A 20,513-nucleotide genomic window follows, 5' to 3' on the forward strand; every position below is an offset into this window, starting at 1 on the left:
GGATCGAGTTGGATAAATTTCCCTTTATAAGAGATATTAATGTTAAGTTTAGTAATGGTAGAAATATAAATATTTCGATATTGTAATTAGGGCGGTTCATGGTTATAGTTAACAATCAAATCAAATCGCAATCAAACCAATTAAAAAGAAAGATATTTGGTTTAGTTTGGTTAGATTTGATTTTTATTTTTTGAAAATTGATGTTATTTGGTTTGGTTTTGATTTTACTAAAAAACAACCGTAACAATAACCAAACCGAATCGATAAATTAGATATATAAATTTTATAGTTATTTATATATTATTTATAAATGAATAAAAAATATTTTGTTTAATTTTAATTAACGAATGGTGCAGGAACACTCTTCAACAAGCACCATGATTGCAATGGTACACTTGTAGAAGAATCCCCTTCTCCAGATCCTGTTACCAGAGCAAATCCCGACTCATCGTTTTCCTTCCCCACCGATTCCTGTAACGGAAGCGACGATGAAGTTTCTGCACTCTTCGAAAGTGGTTTTGGCCGATCACCAGTTGAAGTAGACCCTGTTACGTTCATCAATAGGGATGGTGATGCAACTATTCAATTGCTGCTTGGAAGAATATAGGAGAAAGGGGAAAGGAATTATAAAGAAAAATAAAAAAATGTTAAAATAATCAAATTTCCACGTGTCAAGCACGTGAAATTCACATATCAACACAGATGTGGTTGTGACTTTTTAAAGGTGTAATTAATTCAATTTTAAGTAGTTCGAAGGGGTAATAGAACTCCGACAAAGTTAAAATGTGTAGTTGGAAATTCGAATATAAATTAGGGAGGCTATTGACCATTTTCTTAATAAAATAGACAGAAAATTTTAGCTCAATCTTTCTTCATCTATTTAATAATTTCTACTCGGGTCTTTAAAACGTATTTTTCTTGATATGTATCTAGTGCGACATTCAATGAATCTCTACTCATACGATATCCTTGCACAATGATTGATTGAATGCCTCAACAACAATATTGTCAAATCTTCCACTGTTTTTTTTTCTTTTTTTGAAAATACACACTTGGGGCATCGATTTTATTTTTTTAAAAATAAAAAATTGACAAAATCACGGTTGTAAAGGATTAACAAAAGAAGCTTTGGGGAATTTTCTGATGATGTATTCAATCTCCAAACTATTTATATATACAAGAACTTTACATGAAAATAAAATAATAAAGAAATAAATTACTTATCCACTTGTCACTTTCTACTGTACAATGTATAACAGAAAAATATTCTCTACATGTAAGTCACGTGAGTGAAGCTTCCTTGAGCTTCTTATTTCCTCCAGCTGTCCCTTGATCAAATGGACGAGATTGTTTATCAGGTAATTTGATCAAGGATTCTGATCCTTCCACATCACTAAGAGACAAAGTCTTGATGAGCATTGAACTTATCGAACTTTTTATTAAACATAGAGTTTATATTCTGTCTAATTTTGTCTGAAGGATTTTCCCTTTTGGTTTAAAAAGAGTTGATATGATATCTACGTTTTCTGAAAAAAATACCTTTTTAAATTCGAACTCGATTATATATTTATATTGAATATGTTGTTGTGAATTCTAATTATTCGATTCGACGTTGTAAACTACCTCGCGCAGGAAATTATTACTTTGTTTGATACAAGACGATTTCCTGTCAACTAAGAACCTGGCCAACGTGTACAATATTAGATTTAAAACTAAGTATAGCTGGAAATTATTATGATCTAAGGATCTAAATTAACTTGATGTCAAAAGAAAGAACAGCCAATACCTAAGGACACCACATCAAGGGATTAAAAAAATGGAGTATATTTCTGAAATTGGCAAGCTAACAATAGCAATGGTGCGCACCAGGGAAACAACAAAAACGTACCCACAAGTGGGTCTGGGGAGGGTAGTGTGTATGCAGCCCTTACCACTAACCTTGTGAGGTAGAGAGTTGTTTCCAATGGATCCTCGGCCCAGGAAAAACATAAAAAGAAAACAGCCAGGAAAAAGAAAGCAATATCATCAGATGTGGATTATACCAAACACCTGATTAAACATCTACAAATATAGTAGATTTGGATAAAATTCAGAACTATAGTACATACTTTAACAAAGATCCTCCTAGTTTGCTTGTCCATGTCCTCCAGGACGTGGATTCGGCTCCCCATGAGTATCATCGCTACTGCTAACGTCACCATCATTCATCACTTCATCGTTGCTTCCCCCACCTCCAGTACTGCTGCTTGTCTCAGCATGTGATTGCGACCCCCTTAATAGCCCTGGTACTGAAATCCTAACCCTTCTCTCCACTGTTCCACGATTCCCCCGACTTCCTCCACCTTGTGCACCCATAGAAAACAAAGCAGCATAGCTCTCCATCGTTCCACCATTCCCCTGATTTCCTGCATCCACAGAAAACAAACCAGCATTGCTCTCCACGGTTCTAGCATTCCCCTGATTTCCTCCACCTCCCGAACCCAGAGAAAGCAAACCACCATTGCTATCCAGTGTCCCCTGATTTCCTCGACCTTCTAAACCCAGAGACAACAAACCAGCATTGTTAGCATTCCTACGTCTCCTATTCTCATAGACAAAATCATCGGTAGGCAACTCAAATCGACATACAGGGCACGAATTACGCAATTCTAACCAAGGCAAAATACAATTGCGATGGTACATATGCTTGCAAGGCATTTGTTTCACCATTTCATCCAGCTTAAAATCATCTTTACAAACAGCACATTGGGATAAATCCGAATTCAACAACTCATCACTCACCTTAACATCAGGAAGGCCCAAAACAGCCGATCTAGCAGCAGGTGGCGTACCATTCATGTTCAAGTCACTCACAGCAAGTTGACGGATCAGCTGCAAGAAATGCCGCCCCACAGTGAAGTCACCAAAGATAATCGGTACCTCATTCTCAGGATTGTTTTCAAGCAGCAATTGAATAGTTCCATCACCATCCCTATTGATGAACGTAACAGGGTCTACTTCAACTGGTGATTGGCCGAAACCACTTTCGATGAGTGCAGAAACTTCATCGTCGCTTCTGTTACCGGAATCGGTGGGGAAGCAAAACGATGAGTCGGGATTTGCTCTGGTAACAGGATCTGGAGAAGGGGATTCTTCTACAAATGTACCATTGCAATTAGGGCATGAGAGTTCAGAATTTGTTAAGCTCACAGTGCTCTGACATCCGTAGCAGAAGTAATTCAGAGCTGAACTTCCGGCCATTTCTCCGACGCCAGTGTTCCCCGCCGACGACATTGGATATATAAAAGAGAATTATGAGTTGTAACTTCTAAGCGTAGAAAGTATTTATAGAGAAAAGTATGAGAGACCACAAGAATTTATCTGACAAATTTTTTCAGTGTCAGAATTTATAACCTAAAGTCCAGTCTGGACATTATTAATTAAATCAAGTAAAATGATTTTCACTATATTTAAGTTAAGCTATAAACGAAGATTAGAGGTGCTCATTTACTATTCGGTTCGGAATTTTTAAATTTTCGATAGAATAACATGCTAACGGAAATACCGAACTTTTGAATAATTTGGTAATAGAATTTTTAAGTCGGAGTGCTTGTCCTTATACAATTTTCTTTCTCTGTGTTTTATAACTCGCAAATAATGTTTTTTCATTCATTTTTTATGTATTGACATTTTATATGACCAACATAACTCTCGATCTGTTAGATATTACGACTCTTTTTAAAAACTTTTTCAAAAGAGTTAGCCATAAAAAAAATAGTTTTCGCTCTTATTATTTTTATTTTTCAATGCAAATACATGATATAATAGAAAATCTAACTAAAAAAAAATTTGTGGTAAAGAGTTAGAAATTAATGTATGCACCCCAAACACAAATGAACAATCAAATGCAAATTGTAATCGAAGCATATGTACCTAATCTTTTATGACCATTTATAATGCTAGTCAAAATACTATATTAGTAACTAGGAAATACTATCTTTTGTACAAAGTAAATGTATCAATTTGTACCATTGATTAGCACAATGAAAAGAGAATCAAATAACAATTTCTTTCTCAACGCTTAACGCTTAACAATTTTTATTTATTTATTTATTTATATATATATATTATATATTATATATATATATATATATATATATACTAGTCCTAGAAACGTACATAGCACGTTTGATCCCTACTATTATATAAAATTTATATAAGCTTAACTTTATAAATATAAAAATGATCGCGTTTACTAATTAAGTTGTTAACATTCCACCTTGATCGTCGAAAGATTGACTTGAAGATTCCAACATGCCTGAATAAACCAGAAAAATTGAGAAAAATTATTACTTTCAAACTGAATAAATCAGAAAAAATGAACCAAACTGACAATCATCAAACTGATGGTTATTTTTCGTTTGGTTTAGTTTTACAAACTTAAAATACCGACTAGATTGATTTTGTTTTGATTTTAATCAATAAACGATCTAAATCGGACTATGAACACCCCTAATTATAATAAAAGATAAAAAATAATAATTAACAAATGAAAGTTATAACGGAATGTTTATGATGATTTTTTCCATTAAATAAATTAAGAGCTATACAATTAATAAAGAGGGTTCGAGAAAGGATTTAATTCACTTGCAAACTACTGGATTTAAGTTTTCTTGACCATTTATAGACTATAGTCTTTTGGCATTTAATAGGTAACTACTTCTATTTTTACCTTTAAAAGCCCCTGCTCATTTCCATGAATGCCCTTATTTTGTGTTCGTTTTTAATTTTTATTTTTTAAATTCATTTTTCTTTAAAAAATATTTCTTTTTATATTATAAGCAACAAAAATATCTTTAATATTAAAAAAATACCGCATGACCAACAAATATTCACTAGGCCAAAAAATAATAATTCCTACAGTTTATTTTTTTGTGCTATGCATAGGTTCTACCTTATTTATGCCTTGGGGATGTAAGTTTAGTATCATGAACTTGTGCCTCATAGGGCATACCATGTGCAACAATTTTAAATTTCTTAAATTGAGGGTAGAATTTTATCTTGCTAATTAGATAGCATTAAATTAATACCACATGAAAAAATTGTCTTTAAGAGGTTTGCGTAGTGAAATTAAGTCATAATTAAAAATACTTAAAGCGATAAATTTTTCATAATAAGCAGTATAGACAAGATTAAAAATCGTTAATTTGCGAGACAAAAATTAAAACTACCCCAAAATAAGGGGTAATCCACACAAAAACTTGTAAGCTTTTAAAAATAAGTTTGCAGTGCGTGAGCGTGATATATGATTTAAACTCAAGTCATAATTTTGAACTTTTTCATATATATTTGCTACGAATTTTAAACATTGAACCACTTGTTCTGAGATATTTTTGATTAATATAGTGAGATATAAAATTAATTATTAGACATAAGTACAGTAAAAATTTGATTCAATTTTCAGTAATTTATGCTCATCACTGATCAGACTCCTTTAATGTGTGTGTTCCTTCTTCGAATCATACATGATGCTTCGTGCAACTTTCATTACTCTTCTTGTACGTATATACACATACACATTTAGGGAAATGTTGAAGTGTTTATGCATTTTAAGAGCGGCCCAAATAAATACATTTTGACGATCAAAGGGTCTAACCAAAACAAGTTTGATTTTTCTAAAGATATAATAGCTGATGAGCCTAACTCAAACGGAAAAGCTAGCTTAGGAGGAGAAGATTGCTCAAGACTATATGAGGAAAACACAGGTATATTCTCCAACCAATGTAAAACTTTTACCCACTCTAACACCCCCTTCACACCTAAGCCCAACTGGAGGGTATAACTTTAATACCATGTAAAGATATAACAAGAACGATAGTAGTCTCACATTGGTAGTTAATGAGATTGATAATGGATGTACTCCTTATAAGGATTGAACAATGGGGTGTTAAAAAATGGTGCGTGAGTTGAGGTGCTAAAAATGGCAAAAGTCCTAGGTTAATGTGAACTCCTATGAGATAAATGAACTCATAAGGCTCGGAACTCCTTATAAGGCTCGGACAATTCTCCTCTTTTTGAGTTAGTTTTTTGGGTGTGAGCTAGACAAAAAATCTAATTTAACATTAACTCAATCCCAAAAGCTAGCTCATAACGAGAGAATTGCCCGAATCCAAAGTACGCGTCCATTCTCCAGCCAATGTGAAACTTTACCACTCTAACAAAGTTAAAGTGGTAAAATGAATATTGTGCTCAAGTTTGATAGATTTAAATTGATAAATATTAACAATGTTATCTCTTTTTAAATTGATAAATTTAAAGAGGAGGTTAATGTAATTACACAAATTAAGCCTTACATACTTGTTTCAGACAGATTATAAATAGCACTTTTCTTGTCTTACTCATCATTTGTTCACAACAAACCTTTGACACACTCAGACCAAAGTTTCAGAGTGGTGGTAACAGATCAAAGAAGAGAAAATCAAGAAGTGGAAAGAACAAAGAAGTTGATTTTTTCTCTCTAAAATGTACTTAATTTTCTGTTTGAATTTTGCCTGTTTCTCTTAATCATGGTTAAAGAAATTTAAGGACTAACAAATCATACCAGTCAGCTCTTGTAATCCAGAATTCTTGATTGAGTTTCTTAATTAATTTTTTTTATGTTTTTTTTATAAAAAATATAATTTTGTGTTTATGAATAGTGGATGCTGATTGTGGAATTCGAGCAATTAACACTACTATAAAATGATACATTGTTTGTTTGGCCGAGCATAAGGAAAAAATGATCATTGTTGTATATGAAACTCGTATTAAGTTGTGAGTGAATCTATTTTTGTGATAGAATGTGGAACAGGAATATGTGTATCAATGTGGAGATACAACCTTTTTTATAGGAAATTTTGTGTTTATGAAATAGTGGATTGGTTAACTAGTGAATCATTTGATTGTGGTATTGGAGTAATTAGCACCACCTTTATGATACATTGTTTATTGGCAGCATATATAAGGATAAAATGATTATATTGAATAAAACTTGTATATGCGCGAATAGTCTTATTTGTGATAGAATATGGAGAAAGATTAAGTGTATCAATGCGGAGAATCAGCCTTTTTATAAGAAATTATGTGTTTTTTGTTTATTAAATAGTGGATTGGTTAAGTAATGTGTTGTTTGATTGTGGAATTGGAGAAATTAACACCACTCGAAAATACATTGTTGGTTTGGCCGCATATATAAGGGAAAAATGATTATTGTATTAAATAAAACTCGTATTAAATTATGCGTGAATTAATCTTATTAGGTGTGATAGAATGTGGAACAAGAATTGGTATATCAATGCGGAGATCCAACCTTTTTATAGGAAATTTTGTGTTTTGTGTTTATCAGTAGATTGGTTAACTGATGTGTCTTTGATTGCGGTATTGGAGTAATTAACACCAGCATAAAATGATACATTGTGTGTTTAGCCCGCTTATATAAAGTGAAAATGTTTATTGTTGTATATAATAAAATTCGTATTAAGTTATGTGTGAACTAATTTTATGTGTGATAGAATGTGGAACTAGAATAGATGTATGCACGGAAACTCAACCTCTTAAAGGAAAAATTGCGCTAAAAAAAGTAATTCATGTTAAACAAGGGGGTCGGTGTTCAGTTTTAATTTTTTAAAAGTTCGGTTTTCTGTTTGAAGGTTTTTAAATTTCGGTTAACTATCGAAAAAACGGAACTTAAGTGGTATATGTTTCGGTTATTCATTTTTTCTATCTTTATTTTTTATGTGCAGGTACATTTATGTCTCCATGGCCTAATTACGCTGCCTCATGTCCTTCCTCTCTTTCGTCCCGAGTGTGATGCCAATGATCAGGTTCTTATTACTCACTCGAAAAGCTCTACTTCAGTTACTTTGTTCAATGGCTTAAGTTTAAATTTTATATAAACTATCAATTATATACATGTCTTGAGAAGTTGATTTCATGAACAGTACCAAAAAAAGTTAAAAGTTGTTTTCTTGGAACATCATAGGTCTTTGAATAAAGTTTTTAGAATGTCTTAGTGAAGTAACTTGGATAATTATTTGAAGGAATATGCAGATATTCTAAAGTATTGTTTGAAGATAAAGTTTACTAGAAGAATATCTAGAACCATCCATAGACAAGTATCAATTCAATTCAGGAAAGGCTTTTTCCATAGCAAAGTTCTTTTCCCAAAATTCTCCTTACATGCCTTAGTTATATCTTCTGATATTAGTCAACGAAGATATCCATTCTGTAGTTGAATCTTCTTATATTAGTCCAAGAAGATATCCATTCTACTTAAATTATGCTCTTTTAACACTAAAATTTCATAGTTATTAATTCCACTTACATTTTAGATAACAACGGCAAGGAACATAATCAACTCGTGCCAAGACCAAGGCTCACTTTTAGTCAATATTTTTATTTATTACCTCTTTAAATACTTTAATCTCGACTCCTTGACAAATTACTTTATTGGAACATACTTGTTGATGTTGTTAGATTTATATGACGTTAAAATCATCAACTTTGTTCCCTTAGTATAATATCAAATTACATCTACAAAAGTTTCTGACTTTTTCTTTTGGTGTACTGCTCTTTTCACAAAGTGAATCGAATGGATCTTCTGATTATGAGAAGGAAAATGAGATTATTATCCGATCTTTATCATCAAATCCCCAAATTCGTATCTTCTATTGTTTCATCCGATCCCTAGTTTACTATATCCACATTTCAGCTGCTTACACGTGTATCATTAACATAAAATCGCCATAGAGTTGTTTGAGAATTTGTTTTTGATGAAATCCAATCTCCCGTTAGAATTCTCAAACAAAGAATCATGAAAATTGAACAACTGAAAACCATTGTTAAAAGATCTTTGAGCTAACTTTGCAACGTGCTCGGTGGACTGTTAAGAAAATCTTGAGTTGTTTTATTAGATTTTGACTACTTGTTAAGTTTATTTTGATTTGATTTCCTTGATTCTAAATTCATTTGTTGCCAATTGTCACTGTACATGAACCAAAGAAAAAGGACCTGAGAATTCTTTCCGATATGTGAAAATAGTAATGCGAAAATAATAATTCAAACAACTGAATCCACATTTATTTGGTTAATATTACTAGTTCACTTTGTTACCTCTCTCCTCTGCTTAGCCAAATAACTTGTTTCCGTTCCACAGGAATCTTTCAATCAACGCTCAAGAGAGGAACAAAAATATTCAATGCATCATGTCTAGATTCATTGTTAATTCTCATTCCCACACCAATTATATCCTCTTTCAGTTTAGGTTCTGAATTAAATAAATCAATGATAAATTAAACAAGTTACATTAAAAGTAAAGAGATATGTGTCACTATTAACAACTCCATTGAAGTAACTTGGTGTAACCATTAAGTGAATTTGCAATTAAAACTAATTTTCATTTAGTTTTTTTGAAGTTGCCATTGTTGGTATAAAGGACCCGGACTCCATTTTTTTTATGATTTCCCTCCATGGAACCAACGTCAATAATTAATTTCACCAAGCTCTTCAAATATTCTTGTGATCATTTATTCTTTGAAGAGAGCTTCTGCAAAACCCACTTTTACCTCATCTAAGGTGAAGAGGAAATAAAATTATCAAACATAGTATCGGAAAGGTGTCTTTCGCCTGATATTAGAGAGGATCTCAACTCTTCTTTAATATGGGAGCGTAGACATTCCAGTACCAATTATTTTTTAATGACACACGTGTAATATTTTCAAGCCCCAACAGGGGAAATGGAGGGATCGGATCAGGAGCCACGTTGAAAAGTTTCCTTTTTGCATTGACTGGTAATGTCCTCGAGCTCGAGGTTTCAATCTCTTCATAGTAGTACCCATTGACTTCCCGTTTATTGACTAAATTAGTTTCGCTGGAACCAATACTATAATTAGTCGAATGTGACTAGTCGAGTTGCACACAGGATGACCTGAACACCACAATTATCAAAAAGGAAAACAATATTTGTGACTAAATTGATCTGTTTACTTTTTGCAATTGCGATACTCTTCTTTGGCGTTTCTTTCTTAGTTGGTTGTTTTTATTTACTGATGTGTCTGTTTAGTTTTAGCTTATCAAAAATAGTGATTAAGGATTGGTTTTTGCATTTATTTGTTGGTCCTCTGTTTTTATTGTCCGCATTAAAGAAGTTTGCAATTTGAGTTTCACATGCTCATTGCGATACTGTTTGACTAGAATTTATGGTGTTATTCGGATTAGCCTCGACTTGAAGGAAATAAAGTTCTTGTGCTAATATATTTTTCTCAGTGTTCAACGTTTTTGTGACTTTTCTAGGTTCAAAGCAGTGACAAAGGCAAGTATTCATCAATGCGAATGAAAGATATTCGATGACTGTTGGCTGCATGTTTTAAAATGAGCTATTCCTATATCCACAAAGATATTTCTTCTGCATGAGATATCTCTAACTATCGAGAGGAAAAACTTTCATAGTAAAATATATACATGGGGTGGAAGAAAGGTAAGCGCGTTTGGAGAGTGGGAAATAATTCAACTGTTGATGCAGCTAACGATGCTGTGCGAAATGATTCATCTGTTGATGCAGTTAATAATGTTGGAAATGTGAATAGTCAAAGAATTCAGAAGACGGATGCTGATGTAAGCAATCGTGACTCGATAAACTTGGATTTGTCACAGGATGATAACAATGCTACCCGAACAATTTGTGGTCGTGAACATGACTTTTGTTGGGCAGTGAATGAGGCTCATGGGGCGCAACTAGCCGCTGAAGCCATTGAGATGAGGAAGGGCTATCCTCTTGCTGAGTTTGAGAAATTTATTCGTTCTGCCTCTCCAGTTATATGTCCATTTGTCCAAGGTGGTCAAGGTGCACCACTAAGCAGGGGTGAGATACCGAATATCTCTTTATGGAATTTGTGGCAGTGGTTTGAGAAACACGGAAACTATGGTTTAGAAGTAAAAGTAGAGGAATGTACAACTCGTCATCTGAAGTTCAGTGCATATTTTAATCCCTCTTTGTCAGCCATTCAGCTCTTCAAGGATAATCGAACTCAGGGTTCACCTACAGGAGACTTCCAGATAGGATTTTCTCTACTTGTACCTAATCTTCGTGTTGAGAACTCAAGCTCTTCACGAAAAGAGAATGTTGTCTCTTACTCCAGGGCATCTTCAGATTGCAGTGCTGCAGATCCACCAGTTGAATCTAACTTGTCTGATGAACTTCTGTTTGAATATTTCGAACAAGAAACACCTCAAAATCGTAAACCGTTTTTTGAAAAGTGTGTGGTACATCATAAGTTGTTTCTTTTATCATTTTAGTTGTATTGGTTTTGTTAGCAATACTAGTTCTTTTTTATATATCATAACTTGTTTCTTTGGCTTGCTCCAACTACTCTATTCTAGGATTCAAGAACTTGTTGCTGCTGCTGGGCCTTCAAGTCGTGGAGATCCATCAATCCTACAGTCTGCGTGCTTACCTGATATGCATCCTCATTCTTGGTTAGTATGACATATAACTGACAAATGTTTGGAGATCCATCAATTTATATTATACATATTTCTTTAGAGTCGGTCTAAAAAAGAATGTTATTCTATTATTTGGCAAATGTTTGATGATACTATGTCCCACTTATTTGGCAAAAAGTCTACAAAGGTGTACTCTTCTATTTTTCTTAAGGATAGTTTTGAAACATTGCAAAGTCTTGTTTCGTAAATCGGTGCCCAGTCAAGCTATTACATCATATAAATTAGGACATTTTAAATGTGTCATGTTCCATAGTTCCCTTATTACGTAAGCAGAGACAGTTTGTGGTTAGTATTGAAAAGCTTTTATTATATGATGAAGATATTTAGTTTTTGAATATGTGAAGAACAATCCAGGCTTGCATACGTCCTTTGTATGCGATAGTATAATCGTCTTCAAGTTCTAGAGCAGACTTCTAATGGTACTTGGTGTATTTGCAGGTTTTGTGTTGAATGGTACTCAATTTATAGGATACCAACCGGCAACCTTCATGCTGCTTTCTTGACCTATCATTCGCTTGGACATTATATTCACAGAGGCCAGACACTTGACGCCCCTGCCGGTGTAGTTTCCCCCCATTGTGGGCCTCCAAAGCTACAATGCTCAGGTATTGATAACTGCGCAGCTACAACTTTGAATGCGTTTTAAGTTCACAATTTAGTAATTTTTGCTCTTTAATTCAAAGCTCATGTTGCTGTTTTTTCTTTTCGTTTCTATGAATGGCGAAACTAGGGTGAATGCTGGTTTCAACCAAAGTATCTGAATGAAGTGACCTTGGATGTAGTCCTACAAGAACGAGTAAAGACACTGCAGCAAACTGCAATTTTCATGTCACGAACTGTGGGAACGAATGGTGCAGCAGCACTCTTCAACAAGCACCGTGATTATGTTTTTTCGTGTCTAGGTGGCATTAAATATCGTGATCTATTGTTCTTGTGGTGTTCGGCTACTTCAACTAGTGATCGGCCGAAACCACTTTCGAAGAATGCAGAAACTTCATCGTCGCTTCCGTTACAGGAATCGGTGGGGAAGGAAAACGATGAGTCGGGATTTGCTCTGGTAACAGGATCTGGAGAAGGGGATTCTTCTACAAATGTACCATTGCAATCGTTCAGATCTGGGAAGAATCCCCTTCTCCAGATCCTGTTACCAGAGCAAATCCCGACTCATCATTTCCTTCCCCACCGATTCCTGTAACGGAAGCGACGATGAAGTTTCTGCATTCTTCGAAAGTGGTTTCGGCCGATCACCAGTTGAAGTAGCCGAACACCACAAGAACGATAGATCACGATATTTAATGCCACCTAGACACGAAAAACCATAATCACGGTGCTTGTTGAAGAGTGTTCCTGCACCATTCGTTCCCACAGCTCGTGGCATGAAAAATGCAGTCTGCTGCAGTGTCCTTACTCGTTCTTGTAGAACTAAATCCACTGTCACTTCATTCAGGTACCTTTGCTGAAACCAGCATTCGCCCTAGTTTTGCCGTTCATAGGAAAGAAAAGAAAAAAAAATAACAACACTAGCTTTGAAGTAAAGAGCAAACAGTACTAAATTGTGAAACCTAAAGCGCATTCAAAGGTGTAACCATGAAGTTATCAATACCTGATTTGTGTCTAGTGCGGCATCTAAACAAGCTTGACTGGTAGGATATCTGTTATGTTCCTTTCAAATCGAATCCGAATGGGATAAGGAGAACGTCGATCACGCGAATTAGAAGTTTTTAAGACATGGAAGGATTGCTTTTCTCGATAAGAAACCAGTGCAGAAAGTTTCCTTTTTATAAAGGAATCCTACAAAGAAAAGGGAGCGCATATTAAGTCAAAGTGTAAACATAAGTATAAATCCTATAAAAAGTAAGAAACGTGATCAAAGAAAGAAATAAAAGGCGTAAATAAAGAGTTCAAGAAATAAATGAAGCACAGTGAGGTCAAGAAAGAAAATTGAAGACAAGTTCGAGTTAAACTAGGAGTTCCACATGAAGTAGAAATCCTAAACGTAAAGTTTCAAGAGAAAAAGGAAGCCGAGCACAAGTAGGATAGATTTTGGATTTAAATTCGCTCGAGAAAATTGTCCACTTACATAGAGAGAAGATCAAAACACGATCAAGATTTTGAGAGAGTTTTAAAATTTACTTGGGCAATGTTGCGAGTTTGTGATAAGATTGTAGTTAAGAGTTTTGATTGCAATCAAGTGTGTGTAGTATTCGTCTAACAAGTTTAAGAAACTTGACGGAAAGTAGAAGACTTAAACCTAAGGTTTTTGTCTTGGGTAGCTAGGAATTGAAGTTTATAATTTCTTAGCTAGAAATTAGTGTTTATAATTCCTTAGATTACTAAGGTGTGTAATCTTTTTGTTGTTTGGGGTTGAGATAAATAACACTAAGTTGTGAACTAATTATTATTTTATGAAATTATTTATTAGAACTCACAAACAGTAACGAACAAGTAGTCAGTATGTGTTCCTTTGCAGAATAAAGGGGGTCATAATTCCAACAATTGATATCAGAGTGGGTTATCTAAATCAAAAGTCTAATAACTCAAGATAAGATCACAATGAATTTTGCACCCTTTCTCGGGCATGGTCAAGGGCAGCACATCAATAGACCACCATTAATGGACAATTTTACTCTCTTGGTGGAAGACAAGGATGAAGGATTTCATCCAAGCCGAAGACTATGAACTATGGGTTAGAATCACTGATGGGCCTTTAATCCCTACCGTTAAGGATAATGAAGGAAACAATGTTCCAAAACCTAAAGAAAAATATGGAAAAGCTGACTACAAAATGTTGGGATAAAATGCAAAGGCCAAATGCATACTTGTATGTGGATTAGGACCTGATGAGATTAATCGGATTTCGAGTAGTACCTCCCTGAAACAAATATAGAATACTCTACAAATGCATGCTCATGAAGGTACAACTTAAGTTCGAATATTTAGAATTGCTAGGCTATGCTCTGATATGAAGCCTTAAAGATGAAATCCGATAAATCGCTTCAAGATATATTATCACTAGATTCACTATTGTAGTAAACGAGCTAATCACTTCAAGGTATATGATCTCTAGATTGACTACTGACATGTATTTATATTACCCAAAAAAGGGATCTGGATATTTGAAAAATAAAATCAAATGGGTTTATATTAAATCCAATCAACCTCCCAAAAGAATGTTTTCTAATTTATTTATAGATCCTTTAGTTTATTTAAAATTTACCTCTCTTCGTTGTTCGACTGGTCGGTGAAATGTACCATAGCCACCACTATCCCCACCTCCGGCGAAACCCAAACCACCAGCAAAATCCTTTCTCGATCTCCCCCCTTGCATTGATTCGAAACTAGCGAACTCCGCTGAATCAAGAAAAACCTCGACAAAGCAACATATGCACAAATCTTGTTAGTTTATCTTCATGTTTTGTGACGAACAAAGCTCGAATATCACTTGACGAGCTCCGCTATCTATGTTGATTTTTGCTCTTCACAATCCAATTCCAACGGATGGTATTTAAAGTTATAGTGAAGTTACTTTAGGAATTTGAAGGAGAAGGAAGAAGAAGTTTCATTAGGGATTTGAAGAAATTGGAAGAATATAGGAGAAAGGGGAAAGGAATTATAAAGAAAAATAAAAAAATGTTAAAATAATCAAATTTCCACGTGTCAAGCACGTGAAATTCACATATCAACACAGATGTGGTTGTGACTTTTTAAAGGTGTAATTAATTCAATTTTAAGTAGTTCGAAGGGGTAATAGAACTCCGACAAAGTTAAAATGTGTAGTTGGAAATTCGAATATAAATTAGGGAGGCTATTGACCATTTTCTTAATAAAATAGACAGAAAATTTTAGCTCAATCTTTCTTCATCTATTTAATAATTTCTACTCGGGTCTTTAAAACGTATTTTTCTTGATATGTATCTAGTGCGACATTCAATGAATCTCTACTCATACGATATCCTTGCACAATGATTGATTGAATGCCTCAACAACAATATTGTCAAATCTTCCACTGTTTTTTTTTCTTTTTTTGAAAATACACACTTGGGGCATCGATTTTATTTTTTTAAAAATAAAAAATTGACAAAATCACGGTTGTAAAGGATTAACAAAAGAAGCTTTGGGGAATTTTCTGATGATGTATTCAATCTCCAAACTATTTATATATACAAGAACTTTACATGAAAATAAAATAATAAAGAAATAAATTACTTATCCACTTGTCACTTTCTACTGTACAATGTATAACAGAAAAATATTCTCTACATGTAAGTCACGTGAGTGAAGCTTCCTTGAGCTTCTTATTTCCTCCAGCTGTCCCTTGATCAAATGGACGAGATTGTTTATCAGGTAATTTGATCAAGGATTCTGATCCTTCCACATCACTAAGAGACAAAGTCTTGATGAGCATTGAACTTATCGAACTTTTTATTAAACATAGAGTTTATATTCTGTCTAATTTTGTCTGAAGGATTTTCCCTTTTGGTTTAAAAAGAGTTGATATGATATCTACGTTTTCTGAAAAAAATACCTTTTTAAATTCGAACTCGATTATATATTTATATTGAATATGTTGTTGTGAATTCTAATTATTCGATTCGACGTTGTAAACTACCTCGCGCAGGAAATTATTACTTTGTTTGATACAAGACGATTTCCTGTCAACTAAGAACCTGGCCAACGTGTACAATATTAGATTTAAAACTAAGTATAGCTGGAAATTATTATGATCTAAGGATCTAAATTAACTTGATGTCAAAAGAAAGAACAGCCAATACCTAAGGACACCACATCAAGGGATTAAAAAAATGGAGTATATTTCTGAAATTGGCAAGCTAACAATAGCAATGGTGCGCACCAGGGAAACAACAAAAACGTACCCACAAGTGGGTCTGGGGAGGGTAGTGTGTATGCAGCCCTTACCACTAACCTTGTGAGGTAGAGAGTTGTTTCCAATGGATCCTCGGCCCAGGAAAAACATAAAAAGAAAACAGCCAGGAAAAAGAAAGCAATATCATCAGATGTGGATTATACCAAACACCTGATTAAACATCTACAAATATAGTAGATTTGGATAAAATTCAGAACTATAGTACATACTTTAACAAAGATCCTCCTAGTTTGCTTGTCCATGTCCTCCAGGACGTGGATTCGGCTCCCCATGAGTATCATCGCTACTGCTAACGTCACCATCATTCATCACTTCATCGTTGCTTCCCCCACCTCCAGTACTGCTGCTTGTCTCAGCATGTGATTGCGACCCCCTTAATAGCCCTGGTACTGAAATCCTAACCCTTCTCTCCACTGTTCCACGATTCCCCCGACTTCCTCCACCTTGTGCACCCATAGAAAACAAAGCAGCATAGCTCTCCATCGTTCCACCATTCCCCTGATTTCCTGCATCCACAGAAAACAAACCAGCATTGCTCTCCACGGTTCTAGCATTCCCCTGATTTCCTCCACCTCCCGAACCCAGAGAAAGCAAACCACCATTGCTATCCAGTGTCCCCTGATTTCCTCGACCTTCTAAACCCAGAGACAACAAACCAGCATTGTTAGCATTCCTACGTCTCCTATTCTCATAGACAAAATCATCGGTAGGCAACTCAAATCGACATACAGGGCACGAATTACGCAATTCTAACCAAGGCAAAATACAATTGCGATGGTACATATGCTTGCAAGGCATTTGTTTCACCATTTCATCCAGCTTAAAATCATCTTTACAAACAGCACATTGGGATAAATCCGAATTCAACAACTCATCACTCACCTTAACATCAGGAAGGCCCAAAACAGCCGATCTAGCAGCAGGTGGCGTACCATTCATGTTCAAGTCACTCATCACGAGATGCGGCCCCACAGTAAAGTCACCAAAGATAATCGGTACCTCATTCTCACGATTGTTTTCAAGCAGCAATTGAATAGTTCCATCACCATCCCTATTGATGAACGTAACAGGGTCTACTTCAACTGGTGATCGGCCGAAACCACTTTCGAAGAGTGCGGAAACTTCATCGTCGCTTCCGTTACCGGAATCGGCGGGGAAGGAAAACGATGGGTCGGGATTTGCTCTGGTAACAGGATCTGGAGAAGGGGATTCTTCTACAAATGTACCATTGCAATTAGGGCATGAGAGTTCAGAATTTGTTAAGCTCACAGTGCTCTGACATCCATAGCAGAAGTAATTCAGAGCTGAATTTCCGGCCATTTCTCCGCCGCCAGTGTTCCCCGCCGACGACATTGGATATATAAAAGAGAATTATGAGTTGTAACTTCTATGTGTAGAAAGTATTTATAGAGAAAAGTATGAGAGAGACCACAAGAATTTATCTGACACATTTTTTCAATGTCAGAATTTATAACCTAAAGTCCAGTCTGCACATTATTAATTAAATCAAGTAAAATGATTTTCACTATATTTAAGCTATATACGAAGATTAGAGGTGCTCATTTACTATTCGATTCGGAATTTTTAAATTTTCGATAGAATAATATGCTAACGGAAATACCGAACTTTTGAATAATTTGGTAATAGCATTTTTAAGTCGGAGGGCTTGTCCTTATACGATTTTCTTTCTATGTGTTTTATAACTCGCAAATGAGGTTTCTTTATTCATTTTTTGTGTGTTGGTATTTTATATGACCAACATAACACTCGATCTATTAGATATTACGACTCTTTTGAAAAAACATTTCAAAAGAGTTAGCCAAAAAAATAAATAAATTCTCGCTCTTATTATTTTTATTTTTCAATGCAAACACACGATATAATAGAAAATCTAACTTAAAAAAAAATTGTGCTAAGGAGTTAGAAATTAATGTATGCACCCCAAACACAAATGAACAATCAGCGCAAATTGTAAACGAAGCATATGTACCTAATCTTTTATGACCATTTATAATGCCATATAGTAGAAAAAATACTAGTAACTAGGAAATACTATCCATTGTACAAAGTCAATTTGTACCATTGATTAACACCATGAAAAGAGAATCAAATAACAATTTCTTCTTGTCAACGCTTAACGCTTAACAATATATATATATATATATATATTAGAGTGCTGTAAAAAAATAAAAATATATTTGTTATTATAAAAATTATCGAATCACACCTTGTTTTGATGTGTTCGAATGATATTTAGTCATTCTTTATATATTCATCTTTTCACATATTAATTAATAAAAATATATGAATTCAATGCATTCTCTATCTCATATACAATATTTTACTACGCACTTCTTGTCCTTTTTTCATTTGCACTCTTACTTCAAGGTCTTTACATCAATATATTAATCAACAAAATTTAGCTAGAATAATTTATATGAAAAAAATAAGAAAATATAGAGAAACTGAATATAGATTAGAGATTCCTACTATTATATAAAATTTATATAAGCTTAACTTTATAAATATAAAAATGATCGCGTTTACTAATTAAGTTGTTAACATTCCACCTCGATCGTTGAAAGATTGACTTGAAGATTCCAACATGCCTGAATAAACCAGAAAAATTGAGAAAAATTATTACTTTCAAACTGAATAAATCAGAAAAATTGAACCAAACTGACAATCATCAAACTGGTGGTTATTTTTCGTTTGGTTTAGTTCTAGAAACTTAAAATACCGACTAGATTAATTTTGTTTTGATTTTAATCAATAAACGATCTAAATGAACTATGAACACCCCTAATTGTGATAAAAGATAAAAAAAAAAAAATTAACAAATGAAAGTTATAACGGAATGTTTATGATGATTTTTTCCATTAAATAAATTAAGAGCTATACAATTAATAAAGAGGGTTCGAGAAAGGATTTAATTCACTTGCAAACTACTGGATTTAAGTTTTCTTGACCATTTATAGACTATAGTCTTTTGGCATTTAATAGGTAACTACTTCTATTTTTACCTTTATCCTCAGGTTGGACTATATTAAAAGCTGGGAAAAGGGTCTGATATACCCCTCAATTTTGTTATTTGGAGCTGATATACCCCTCGTTATAAAAGTGGCTCATATATGTCCTTATCGTTATACAAACGGCTCACATGAATGCCCTTATTTTGTGATCATTTTTAAATTTTATTTTTTAAATTCATTTTTTTTAAATATTTCTTTTTATATTATAAGCAACAAAATTATCTTTAATATTAAAAAAATACCGCATGACCAACAAATATTCACTAGGCCAAAAAATAATAATTCCTACAGTTTATTTTTTTGTGCTATGCATAGGTTCTACCTTATTTATGCCTTGGGGATGTAAGTTTAGTATCATGAACTTGTGCCTCATAGGGCATACCATGTGCAACAATTTTAAATTTCTTAAATTGAGGGTAGAATTTTATCTTGCTAATTAGATAGCATTAAATTAATACCACATGAAATAATTGTCTTTAAGAGGTTTGCGAAGTGAAATTAAGTCATAATTAAAAATACTTAAAGCGATAAATTTTTAATAATAAGCAGTATAGGCAAGATTAAAAATCGTTAAGTTGCGAGACAAAAATTAAAACTACCCCAAAATAAGGGGTAATCCACACAAAAACTTGTAAGCTTTTAAAAATAAGTTTGCAGTGTGTGCGCGTGATATATGATTTAAACATTGAACAACTTTTTTTGATTAAAATAATGAGATATAAAATTAATTATTAGACATAAGTGTAGCAGTATGGACCTGTGCCTTGTAAAGGCGGATTAAGCCAAAATATCTTCTTTTTTTACGAACAATTTCAACGTCTTCTTTGAGAGTTGCTCTGTGAGACGTCTCAAATTTCAATATTTTTAATCGACTGGTAGGGTAAATTCTAATATTCCATATTTCGATTGTAAAGTGGAAGGAGAGGTAGAATGGGTACCACTCCACTAGCAGCCCGTGTTTCCGATCCGAAATAAATGAAAATGAAAGAAAAATCTGTGTGCTAGACACCAATTTGTTAGTTTATAGGGAATAACATGTATAACAATTTTAAATTTCTCAATTTTAAGGGTAGGGTTTT

The 20,513-nt window shown here is 33.9% G+C and overlaps 2 protein-coding genes across 2 annotated transcripts; both read right to left on the reverse strand.

The window, feature by feature from the left end:
• Window positions 1–2,124: 2,124 nt before the first annotated feature.
• On the reverse strand, window positions 2,125–3,273 carry LOC138349408 (E3 ubiquitin-protein ligase RING1-like). Its single transcript, XM_069299748.1, has one exon. It carries the CDS (start codon window positions 3,271–3,273, stop codon window positions 2,125–2,127), a length of 1,149 nt encoding a protein of 382 aa, XP_069155849.1.
• A 13,354-nt stretch (window positions 3,274–16,627) lies between these two features.
• Window positions 16,628–17,755, reverse strand: LOC138349409 (E3 ubiquitin-protein ligase RING1-like). The gene has a single exon (XM_069299749.1). The coding sequence runs from the start codon at window positions 17,753–17,755 to the stop codon at window positions 16,628–16,630; it is 1,128 nt and encodes a 375-aa protein (XP_069155850.1).
• Between the last annotated feature and the right edge of the window lie 2,758 nt (window positions 17,756–20,513).

Source organism: Solanum lycopersicum, chromosome 6, assembly GCF_036512215.1.
Source record: "Solanum lycopersicum chromosome 6, SLM_r2.1".
NCBI classification, from domain to species: domain Eukaryota; kingdom Viridiplantae; phylum Streptophyta; class Magnoliopsida; order Solanales; family Solanaceae; genus Solanum; species Solanum lycopersicum.

Coding starts and splice junctions, on each gene's coding strand:
- LOC138349408 (XM_069299748.1), bottom strand. CDS start 3,273: ATGTCGTCGGCGGGGAACACTGGCGTCGGAGAAATGGCCGGAAGTTCA.
- LOC138349409 (XM_069299749.1), bottom strand. CDS start 17,755: ATGTCGTCGGCGGGGAACACTGGCGGCGGAGAAATGGCCGGAAATTCA.